This window comes from Photinus pyralis, unplaced genomic scaffold (assembly GCF_008802855.1).
Source record: "Photinus pyralis isolate 1611_PpyrPB1 unplaced genomic scaffold, Ppyr1.3 Ppyr1.4_LG3b, whole genome shotgun sequence".
NCBI lineage: Eukaryota > Metazoa > Arthropoda > Insecta > Coleoptera > Lampyridae > Photinus > Photinus pyralis.
Genome location: NW_022170510.1, coordinates 2818487 through 2830463, shown reverse-complemented (window position 1 = coordinate 2830463; position 11977 = coordinate 2818487). Strand labels below are relative to the sequence as shown.

At 36.5% G+C, this 11977-nt stretch overlaps 2 protein-coding genes across 8 annotated transcripts in view; one reads left to right on the top strand and one right to left on the bottom strand.

Annotated features, from left to right (window-relative positions):
• Positions 1 to 11977, bottom strand: part of LOC116166594 (zinc finger X-linked protein ZXDB-like) — a 57787-nt gene continuing 45810 nt past the window's right edge. Inside the window, exons 4-6 of one of the 6 annotated variants that reach the window (XR_004144355.1) lie at positions 2952 to 3853; positions 2040 to 2131; positions 1 to 894 (exon numbers count right to left, since the gene is read on the bottom strand). The gene's annotated coding sequence lies outside the window, so the exon portion shown is untranslated. Of the gene's footprint in view, positions 3854 to 11977 lie in introns of all 6 variants that reach the window. The other 5 variants (XR_004144353.1, XR_004144352.1, XR_004144354.1 and 2 more) reach the window with 5 other exon arrangements.
• Positions 2940 to 7233, top strand: LOC116166596. 2 transcript variants are annotated; one of them, XM_031481595.1, is made up of 7 exons: positions 2940 to 3125; positions 3179 to 3310; positions 3364 to 3483; positions 5514 to 5709; positions 5775 to 5951; positions 6000 to 6222; positions 6271 to 7233. In XM_031481595.1, the coding sequence occupies exons 1-7, from the start codon at positions 2965 to 2967 to the stop codon at positions 6396 to 6398; spliced, it is 1137 nt and encodes a 378-aa protein (XP_031337455.1). In that variant the 5' UTR covers positions 2940 to 2964; the 3' UTR covers positions 6399 to 7233. The 2 variants fall into 2 exon arrangements, with proteins under 2 accessions (XP_031337455.1, XP_031337454.1); XM_031481594.1 differs by having other exon boundaries at positions 5772 to 5951.

Genomic DNA, 11977 nt, shown 5'->3' with positions numbered 1-11977 from the left:
TTTTTCACGCGCCAAAAACTCAGGTAAGACTTTGTTTCTAATTGCAATTTTTTCAATATTGAGATATAATAGGTTGCTATTAACTTAAAATTTCATATCCTACTCAATTTTAAACGAACTGTTAGAGTTGCGAGTGTATAATATGCATTTAATTCGCTCCCAGAACCAAGTTTTAAGGTTATGTTTATGTTGGTAAAGCAGGCTGTTTTCCCAGCATGCATTTTGTTGGTTCCTACTTCCAAACTGTCTTGACCACGTTCCGGCCGGCATTACGTTTTTTACACCTCACAGACTCAGGTAAGGTCTTTTGTGTCAAATTGCAATTTTGCATTGAGGTAAAATATGTGTAGCTATTGTTAACAATCAATTTTGTTAATTAGAATTGTCTAGTATATGTGGATTTCATTTTAAAGAACTGGTTGAGGTGACAAACATGGTGCACCTCATTGTCTATACAGGAAAAATTGCAAATTAATGGGAGTTTTTCTATTTACCGACTTTAAAAAAGTAATCAGGGCATTTTTGTGCATTTAAAATGTGTATAAAAGGAAATTAACAGGAGTCGACGCATGGAGTGACCGTATATAGCATGTGAGCTGGATCATTGTATCGATATACATCGCTGCATGCCGCAGACTGTATTGCTTGCTATGCACAGTAGTCTTGTAAGGTTGGATTAATGCATCGATCGGACACGAGTCCTCTTGTTGATACCATCGGCAACTATTTTTCCACCATTGCAACTTTCTTCGTTTAAAATAGTTTTTATTGTCGCGATGTGTCTAAGTTTACTATACGTATTTTGCTGCGGAGTTATGCCATGCTCTCAATGTTAGGTGTTTTCTATCCCGTGAACCGAGTTGATATGTTTTTCTGCGACACTTTTTTTTTGATCTGTAAGTATGAATTTTTAAAAGTTTTTCTTCGTCTTCCCTCTTCGAAGCTATACGATACATAAAAATTTTAAATGAAAAATTGGGTACCATGTACCTATCCCCATGGAATGCAATCCCTCAAGAAAATTGTGATACTGGTATGTGAGAGGTCAATGACCCTTACTTCCATGGGATCTCTTACATTTTTGCCAAAATTTTATAGTAGGTATGTATGTTATTTTTAATTGAGTCAGCATTATTCAAGATTTAACAAAGAAACATGGCTCACATTTGGTTCATTTTATCTTAATTCATATTTTCTGCTAAAACGCCATTGGCATAAATAAAGAGAAAACAGGAAGTAATCCATAAAGGTAATAACAAAACTATAATTTCAGATCACCAAACTAACTGTCCAAAAAAACTAGGTAATGTGGTTTCATGTGAAAGATGATCTCTGACCTTGTCCACTAGGTGTTCAGGTTAATGACACAATATTAGGAAAGTACGCAAAAATTGCCACAATTAAAAAAAAACTGTCAAATAAGCAAATGCGTGTAATGGAGGAATGAGAGAAGCCCATCTTTTTTTACTCAGGAATGTCATTACTAATCGTTAATTTCTGCAATCCCGCGAATCCCACTCGAATTACACCGAAAAATGTGCCCTAAATGTATCAAATATGTGGGAAATAATCTCCTGTATATTTTTCGATACTTCGTAAAATAGGAGCTACGGACGGGTACATCTTGCCATTTTTCTATTTCTCGAATTTTGAAAATCGGTATTTGGGAATGGGAATAAATTTCAGACCATTTATACAGACGAGTTACCCCAGATCAAAAAGGGACGAAATAAACCACACTTCCAGGACCGTAGCCAGAGCGGAGCAAGCTCTTGGGGCGCTAATTTAATAAAAAGAAATTATAAGCTTTTATCTAGTGATCGAAAACTGCAACTTTTGCCCATAACTCAAAAACAAAAGATTGTAGGCCCTGAAATCTTTGGGTTGGGAAATATTTTCAACGATTGGTTGGCGATATCAATGGATTAGTTGGACTTCGAGGAACTGCATCTACCACAGGAAACCAAACCATGTCCTATCCGCAATTTGTGTCATTCCTATTTAGAATCAATCAATAAATCAAAAATAACTCAACTTACCACGACGTTTCTCTGGATTTTTTCAATTTGCCTTGGTTTGCGTTTTACCATCAGTTGATAACTCCTCTCTCTTTGGCTCGGTAGTTATTCTACTGAAAAATAAGTAATTAACGCAAGATTTTAAACCACAGTTTCTTCAGATCATCATCGCATTGATATTTACTTCAGTAATTGATTTCATGGGAGGTTAATAACTATAATGTATTTGTATTCCCACATCACAGACATGTGTTTTCAACTGGTTCAAAGTTGATGGTTGACCACTGTTCCCCAGTTTGATTTATAGTGTGTGCGAGTTCCACTTCGAAAAGCGAAACGGCTTGATCAAAAAATAACAGTTGCAATAAATATTTATTTATTTTTGAGTGGGCGGGGTTTCAGGCAAGGCTGCTCTACCCACCCAACCCACTATACATTTACAAATATCCATGCCTGAACCCGGATTCGAACATCATAATTAAATGCTGTACAGTAGGATCAACGTCAAAACAATTTGAATTTATCACATTCTGAAACACTGTTCACTAAAAACAATTTAAGTTCACCCTGTCTTTCATTAGTAACTCGTGACAATAAATTACGATACTTGGTCCTCTAGTGGCAACAACAAAAAACTACTTTACGACAATCTACTACATTTGGATTTGGACGAGTCTTTCATTTAAGCAATACAATTTCCTGTTTTTGTTGTATCTAAAAAATCACTAATTTAATGGCATCACTGACTTTCGAAGTGTATTAAAAATCTGGCACTCTTACTTATTGTACTTAAAAAAACTCTTGTTCATACACTGATTGATTAATTAACACTTCCTACAAGTGAAGTGAAGAATTTGTACTTCAACATCTCTAAATCTTATTATGGCACAAAATATACATGTGTTTGTAACATTACAGATTGAAAGTTCTCACCGTGGGTACAAACATGCCGTTTAATCCTTTTCCCACCATGGCTGGCGACATGCAGACGTCGAGTCCTATTTTCAACCCGGTTGACGACACACAGATTTTTAGTCCTGGACAAATAATTGAAATAGAAATCACCCATTTCATACAGAACTTTTTGACTGAGTCAGATACGCCAACGTAAGCATGACAAATGAATTATAGGGGCCCTACATTTAAGTGTACTTTTTCAGTGTACTATTGTTCCCACCTGACATACCACCAAACATGAAAAGTGCGATCAAGTATATTGCTCTGTTATTCAATATGACTACTCTCTTCCTTCAAGATGGGATGCTTGCTGTGGTGCGGCAACAACATTTGCGGTAAAAAGAAGCAATTTGTTTGTCTTTGTAGCGATTAAGTATATCTGTTTCAGGTTACCATACCGAAATACGACAGACCCCAACATTGACAGGAACCACGTTCAGGCAAAGCTTCATGATACCCTGATGTCTGCTTATGCAAGATTGATTATGAATGGCCAAAGCCATATACAGTAAGTACTACTTTACAGTTCAGTTTTTTCCAAAATTTATATTTGCTGGTTTTACTCAGGGAATCGTATTCATCAAGTAAGTGCTTTGGTTAACATCAAATACCTCAAGCGGCCGATACCAAACCAACTTGTTTTCAGTATATTTTCATATGCACTTAACAAAGCAATGACCTGGTTCTCACACTGATCTGTCCATTTTTCTACAGAATTAGTATTGGACTAGAGTTCAGTATTCGCAGACATATTGATGGACTCTTAATAAATTCCATATTCACTGTCTTCCTTATGCCTATGATTGACTGCAACTTCTCTGGTTTGTTTTCACTTTCACTTTCGAGTTCCGTTTCTTGGTCTGCTATTTCTCGATTGTCTGTAATAATAATGAGAAACTTATTGACGTTTGTGATACAACATTTAATTTACACACGTGAAACAGCATGCACCAACAACCAATAGGGTGTACAAAGTCTACTAAGAATGTGTTAATTTGATAGAAAGCTTACTATTTTCCTTAGTGGTTCTTCATCTAATTGTATTATGTGATTTCGCAGGTGAAGTACAGTTTACCACCAAATTCTGTCCTTCTGAATCTGTGCTGACGTATCAGTACGTTTGTTACGCGGTGTCAAGATACTTTGCAGTTTTATTTACTTAAAATAAAGATGGAAAATATAGGATCAGTCTTATGGAGTTTTCTTACCAAAATCACGGAAAAAAAGTCCGCGAAAACATATGTCGATAATCAATCGTTTTTAAATTAAAAAGAGTATCTTTTCCTTAATCCATTAATATTCGCATTTTGCACTGTTCGTACATTTTTGCGCAAATGATAGACCACGTAATTGTAATCGTACCTATAATGAATGCCGATATGTAAGTACTTTATGTACAATAGCATGAAATAAATTATTATTATTATTATTATTATTATTGTGTTTACGTATTATAAACACTCAAAAATCAACACGAAAATATATCTGCTCATTTAAATGGTTACTATTCAAAGACAGTGGAAGCTCACGGAATTCTTTGTGGGAAATTTAGTTCCCTACAATTTATCTTATACACATTTTTTGCGTATCTCGCCCTACGTTCTGAAATAAATGGGCGTGGGACCGTGATTTTCGTAAGAAAACTCCTTAACGCTCCATATCGGCAGCAAAGTTTGCCGTCTCTTTCTTAGGTTGAATCGAGCACTACTATGCCTTCATGCACCTCTATCTATTTTAAACCGTGGGTTTCCTCAAACTTCCTCAATTAATTGTAACACTCGCTTCATCTCTAAATTAGGTGGGCGGTAATAATGGGGGTTTGGATTTTTCATGTAACGAACGCTTTGCCGAATCTTTTTGTACTTCCACTTTCTGTAGTTGCTCAGTTGAGATATGTTACACATTAACATTCCCTATTCCATGCAAAAATTACAGATTTATGAGGAAGTCGCATGTTCTATTTCCAAATTATTAAGAAATTTATTTGTACATAGAAAATCTCAGGCATTTGGACAACTTCATTATACCTATGCACTCCACAACACTTTCAGAGATCATTCCTGTTAAATTGAAAACCTGCTCAGCTCAGATGAGTTTACGTTAGTAGCTCTAGCTCTGGCTACAAGGGTCCTGGGTTCGAATCCCAGGTAAGGCGTGGCTGTTTGTGATTGTATAGTGGGTTGAGTGGGGAGAATAGCTAATTAGCTAACACTCCGCTCACTATAAAATAAAGGCAATAAAAAAAAAAAGAATAATTCAATACCTAATGATTTAAAAATACTTTCATTACCTTCCTTTAAAATAAAATATAAGAGATATTTGTTGTTCGTTCAGTAATTCATATAATATTGGAGAATCCATGTCACTGTCATGGAGTATCTTTTAGTTTTATTTTTATAATTGCTTTATTTTATATTATATTATATATTATCAGGTTAAGTGGAAGAGCGAACTGCGCCTTTTCTGAAATAAAGACATTATTATTATTATAAATTGTCCAGTTAGAGAGCGCTAGATTTTACATACAATCATTTTTAGGACTCTACACATGTGCCATTCCGCCATAGGTGGAGGGTATCCGATGGATGCATGGTATTTCTGTGGAGGTCGGAGAAATTCTAAACTAAGATGTTTCTGCGGGAACTCTTGTACGTACCAATTTACCACCTTAGAAAAACAACTCGCAGATCCCGAAGACAGCAGTTCCAGCGAAACTGATGTGGAAAACTTGGTAGTACGTATAACCAATACAATCGTTAGGAGAAATGTTGTTAACGTTAGTCATGTTATTTTTAGAAGGAGAGTAAACTAAATCCTTTGGCCGAGGAATTTGTGCCGGCTTCCATGTTTATGTCTGCAACTCCAAAACCGCACATACGTAAGCGTTATCACCTTAATTGCCCAAGCAGAATTGTAATTAATGATTTCGTTGCTAAAATAAACTGTGTTTCATTTTGGTTAGAAGAAAGTCGAGAAGTAAGTAAGTTCGAAGAGCTGTGCAAACACATAGTGTTTCCTTTACAGATCGAAGAGTATGTGAAAGATGGTGCAACTATGGTCTTAGCGGGTCAAAATTTTGCACCTTTCATTAGCCCACGATATAACATGAATTATATTGTCGAATTATACAACATCAGCCCTACACAGAAGACAAATTATATCAGGAACATATATTCGGAGCGACCCCTATACATCAAATGGTGTGATGATACGAGTGCTTTGCTTGTATTGCGCTCGGAAACTCAAGGTAAACAGAATGTTTATGTACGTAATAGTTTTAAGCTTATGTTTACAGCTGTCCGCATGCTAAGAATACGGCATAAGCAAATCGGTATTAGGCCTTTTTCAAACGCCAGTCCGCTCGCCGTGGTCATTGCGTACTATTGTAATTTGCAGCCTGCGCACTGGAATAACACCCTATAAATGTACGGAATTACATATATGTTTAGTTCTTTCACTTTATTGCCAATATACATGATGTAAAGGTATGACAAACTATATAGGATGGTAGGGATGGTCGAAATGTTTCTGTTGGGTCTCACTTAATCTTTTCTCAACAACCATAACATGTAAGATGTAGCTAACAATATTACATAGGTTTTTGGATGTGCTCGATCCGACTTTGTATAAAAATTCTCACCCCTAATAGGCTGAGAAAAATATTTAAACTTTGAAGAAATTCTGGAAATCTGAACAAATTCCAAAATTTTTTTATTTATTTTTAAAAACCTTCCTTTTATCTCTTTCATCGCCATTTTTTTCGCACCCTAGCGTGGGTAGAAATCTTTGCAAAATGGAAAATAGCATACTGTCTTATGGTTGTGTGAAACGAATTAAAGGAACGCCAATTTTGCAACAGTGTCAAAATGATCAACTCACATTTACCTTCCTTCGTTTATAATTTACGTTACTTTGGTTTGTTTGGAGAAAGTTCATATTACACCCCTCTGCTGCCCAATTTTTGTGACTGCCTGTTACACTGTGTATAGTAAGAAAATATATTTTAGTTGCGTTGTTCTTTGTAATAGTTTATAAGAGTTGTTTTTGAATTGCTTTACTTAATGTTCGTATTACGTTCCTTTGCCACCCAACTTTTGTGCCAGTTCCACTCTATATAGTAAGGAAAGATACTTAAGTTTAGTCGTGTTTTTCTTTGTCATATTTAAGTTATAACAGTTGTTGTTGTTGCACCTTACTAACTGCTTTACTGAATGGCTACAATAGTTGTAAAGTATTGATTAATATTTAAATAAAGAATTGTCCGTATCTATGTCCTTATTTGCCTAACTCAAACTGATCAAAGTCAGAGGACACACCATTCAGATAAAATCGACCATTTCAACACATCAAATGATGAATGTGTGATCAAGCCACGACTACAGACTAGTTGGAGATGCAAATGGGTACGGTGTGAAAAATAAGTATACATTTGCTATAGCGTTTTCACTGGATTTTCCTCAAAGGATTAGCTGTTTAGTCAGAATTGTGAACCTGCTGCTGTCGTAACTACTGCATCTCAACCTTAAGCTAAAGAAAAGAGGACTACAAAGCATGAACTGAAGATTACATTAGGACACACAAGCAAGTTGGCTTTGCACCCAAAATTATCATTAGATCCCCCCAGCCTCACTTCAATGTAAGTTCTCTTTAACACGTGAATTTACCTGAACGCTCTTAGTGGTTCAGGCAAGTGCGAAGATAATAAATAAATTTAAAAAAAAATATCCATTCAAAGATAAAAGTTGAATTTTAAAATAGGTAGGTAGAATTGATTTTGAGCTGCTCATGTGGATTAATAAAGCGACCTAAATAGAGGAGCTGTATGAAAAAGATGAAAAAAAGAAATCAGGGAAGATGATGGTAACACTTTAAAAGCAGAATTAGTAAATACATAATTATACAGATGCCCCAAATGTTTATTTCCTTTTTATTTCATTTTTTGTCTTAGTTTTGAATTGTAAAAGGTTCAGCCAAGGCTTCTCAGCATCCAAACCTCTCATCCACAGCTGCATTCGAACCAGAAATCTAGCTACAGGCCTCGCGCTATAGGATGGCGAGAGGTTTAGATGCCCAGTGAACGAGTCATGATAACGAGCATGATACTAAAATATAGTATGATACACTCAATCGTAGATAGGGATCTCAATCGACAAGTGTTCCCGGCAGTTGCCGATGTCATACTCGGTCTATGCCGTTATTCCCCATGCTATAGCGCGCGGTCTGTATTTATACAGGGTCGCTATTAAAGATCGAACGGACGCTCCCGCGCTCAAAACGTTTGAGGTTTAGACATGAAAATTCCATTTGAAATTATTTCACATATTTTGAGGTTAAAAAGAATTTTTTATACAGGGTGTTTCGAATACGACCGCCATCTTGAATATGAATAAAAGGAGGCGGGTCCTCTGTTGAAGGGTGCCTATTTTTATGCAACCAAAATAACTACTTAAAATAAATAAGATAAAATAAATAGTGTCGGCAACAGTTTAAGGAGCGTAAGAGCTTGATTTTCTGTAAAGCCAAAGCAATAATATTCAAATTAATTAATATATGGCAGCCAGATGTTTGTTTTAAAAAGTTACTTTGGATGCATAAAATTAGGCACTCTTCAGAGATTTTGTCTTTTAAAAGTACATATAGAGAAAAACAATACACATAAATCCCTATGTCTACTTCTTAATAAATACCACTGTATATGTCCAATATAGTACAGTATCTACCCACCATGGTTTCTATATAAATAAAAATTGTCTGCCTGTCTGTCTGTATGAATGTCGCTTATGCCTTCCTAAACGGTTCATCTGATTGCGATAAAACTTGGACGTTTGCCCTCGAAAGTGTCTACATAAAAATCCGTCTGTATGTCGCTTCTGGCTTCCTAAACCGTTCAGCAGATTGCGATGAAACTTTGGGGAATGGTTGGACATATATACCCGCGAAGGTTTCTATGTAAATGAAATTTGTCTGTCTGTCTGTCCGTATGTATGGCGAATATGGCTTCCTAGACCGTTCATTCGATTGCGATAAATCTTTGGGGAATGGTTGGACGTATGGGAATTTCATCTCAAAAAGCCTGTAAACAAGCATACTCAAAAACCGAGTTGAAGCCGTTAGTTTCAACATTCAATGTGTTATGATTACCGAGAAAAAAATGACGCAAACGTTTGGGGGCCTACGAAGCTCTCCAATCAAGTATTTTAAACCCTCAGTTTATGTGAAAAAAATGTTCCCTGTGATCCCATCTACCGCTTCTATAAGTATACTTTTTAATTGTTCCACATTTAATAGCAGAGAATTAGTATAACGCAAATTTAATTACGTGATTTATTTATTTACAAATATTTAACAATGAATGTATGTAACAGATGGATTAATTTATAACAGTTGATCATCATTTAACACTCACAATTTATTTATAACAACGCAAGCGCATCAATGTCGAAACTAACTTGAAGCATAATTCGATTTGCTTATATAGCAAACAATCGTTCTAGAAGTTCTCGAGTGCTCCCGAACGCTTGTTCTCGAACAAACACGTCATATTTTCCGGAAAAATGCGTAGAAAGTTCTGGAAAAATCTCAGAACCTTTTTAAAGAGGACTATATATTTCTGAAAATTTTTTAAAATACTCTGAAAGGACCTAGGGATTTTGGCAGTTTCGGAAAAACATTAGGATATTCGAGTAAGACGTCGAAGGTCTCTGGAACGTTTTCTTAGGGAGATTTCAGCATTTCCCAGAGTGCTCTGGTGCCTCCACATTGTTTCCGGGCGCCCTTTTTTAGGTACACTCAACACTTGTTGGTGTTGTTCGCCTACCCGCATACACCTATATCTTTTTCTGAGCTGAGCATAGGAAATGCTGCAAAAGTACCCAGAGACCTCTGAAACATGGAAATCTTTGCAAACTATGCGATGCCCTGGAAAGCATTTTTTTTCAGAACTTTCAAACCATTTCGATAATTTTTCAGTCCTTTGCAGAGATTTTGGAATCTTCTAGATCTTCTCCGCGGCTTCTTAGACTTTAATCGTTTTTAAAGCTAGTCAAACGAAGAAGATTTAGAAAGGATCGAGACAGTTCTGCAATCTACCAACCTTTGTCTCCAAATGAAGTTTAAAAAAGCCTGCCTTTTAAATCTTTCTTGTGCTTACCCCCAAAGATCCCCGTCATACTTAACTTTGAGGGATAATTTATATTAGTTACTCGATTTATTGTTATCAGACGCAAATTTCTCCATTAAATACCTATCGAATAATGAACAACCATTGGCTGATGATGTGAGGATTGGAGGTATCTGTGACCCTCCAATTTATATTACACCTAACAATTTGTGTTGGATAGTTCTCCCACTTTAACACCTGTAGACCTTTCATATTGTGTTGCAAGCGCTTCAGATGAAGTGACATGCATAAATACGTGTGGAAAGGCAAAAGAAGAAGAAAAAAGATTCAACGCCCCCGAACGTGTACTGGGACACACCAGTTCGGTGCCCCACATCTATGTAAGCGGAGATAACCGAAGTCAAGCAAATGAAGCAAATCCTACTCGCATTTGGAGCACCGAGTGGATGTGCCCGGAAAATAGTTTTCAGCGGATGGAAGGAAAGTTTGATATCAAGCGTTATAGCGGCTACTCCAAATTAGGTTTTCCTAGTTCGTAAGCTAAATACCAGAGTAGTATACAACAACTGAAGACCTTCTGCAGAGGCACCTCTAAAAAGCATTATGCGGGTCACCCTGTATTCTGTAATTGGGCGCAAGCCTGTTGAGGGCCCAGAACAAGAGAGAGATAATAAATACAATGTAAACGTATGCCAAATAAAAATAATTCATTGCCTGACATGCTGATTTATTTCCGCCGTTTATCTTGGCGATTGAGTGGGGACGTGCGCCTGCGCACTTTAGGACGAGCCGCCATTGGTCATAGAACGAAACGTGACAACGCAGTATGAAAAACCGTTGAAATTTACCGCCAAACGTAGCAGTTTTTTACACGTGAAGCGTCTAGAGCGTTATAAGCTTATAATAGTTATAATACTGTTTTTTACTCATCTTTGAAAACTCAAGAGTACTCAGGTAAGTTCTTTTCGCTTACTTAATAAACTTAAAACTTAAAAATACTTGTGGGAATATTGTATGTAGGTACAATCTATTTTATCGATTAGAAGTGTGTAGATCTAAGAACTAAGTGCTTTGTGTGTATTAACTCCTCATGTCAAATTGGTCGAGTCATCGAAAATTTTAACAAACTACCAAGGATTGACTCGACTCCGAGTGTACAACCTATAGCTTGATTCGGGACTATCGTAAGTACAATGATTGTCGCTGAACAGTTGTAGTGCCAATACAGACTGCGTATCATGCATGGCTTGCTCGGAACAAAAGTGCCGTAGGTGCAATATTTTGGGTTGGATCAATGTATCGATAGCATCTTCCGCAACCATTTCGTCATCCTTGCAACTTTCTCTCTTGTTCTTGGTATTAAACGTGTTGTGGATGAGTTTCGGGGTTCGGATAATAAGACTATGACAGCAGTTCGAGGGATGTTGAGGTAAATATTTTCTATCATGGAAACTGGAGTTACGTTCCGTGACACTTTTTTAATCTTCTTTTATCTCTTGGAACCCTTTTCTATGAGCATGGATTTTTAACACCATTTTTCTTTCCTCTTCGAAGCTGTACCAACAGGCCAACAGGTCAGGTGATTCATCTAGGAAAGTAATAACAGTTTTCGGATATAAATTTTGTTTTATGGGGGGGGGGGGGCATCTTTATAAGTACATGCATTTTAATTAAATCGACAAAAAATGTCACACTTGTTTAGTTTTAGACTGATATTCACGTTTTCTGCAAAGGTGCTAGGTCAATGGTGTACTCGCACCCAAAAAACAAGATATAGGAAGGTCGGAAGAATAGCATACGATTTTTAGTAGAAAAATTTTTTTTCACTCGGTTCGCATTCGGAAACACAACTTTTAATCCGGCTCGATAGCACTCATCCTTG

Coding starts and splice junctions, on each gene's coding strand:
- LOC116166596 (XM_031481594.1), top strand. CDS start 2,965: ATGCCGTTTAATCCTTTTCCCACCATGGCTGGCGACATGCAGACGTCG. Junction 3,484..5,513: donor AATGGCCAAAGCCATATACA/GTAAGTACTACT, acceptor AATCATTTTTAG/GACTCTACACATGTGCCATT. Junction 5,952..5,999: donor GGTTAGAAGAAAGTCGAGAA/GTAAGTAAGTTC, acceptor TTTCCTTTACAG/ATCGAAGAGTATGTGAAAGA.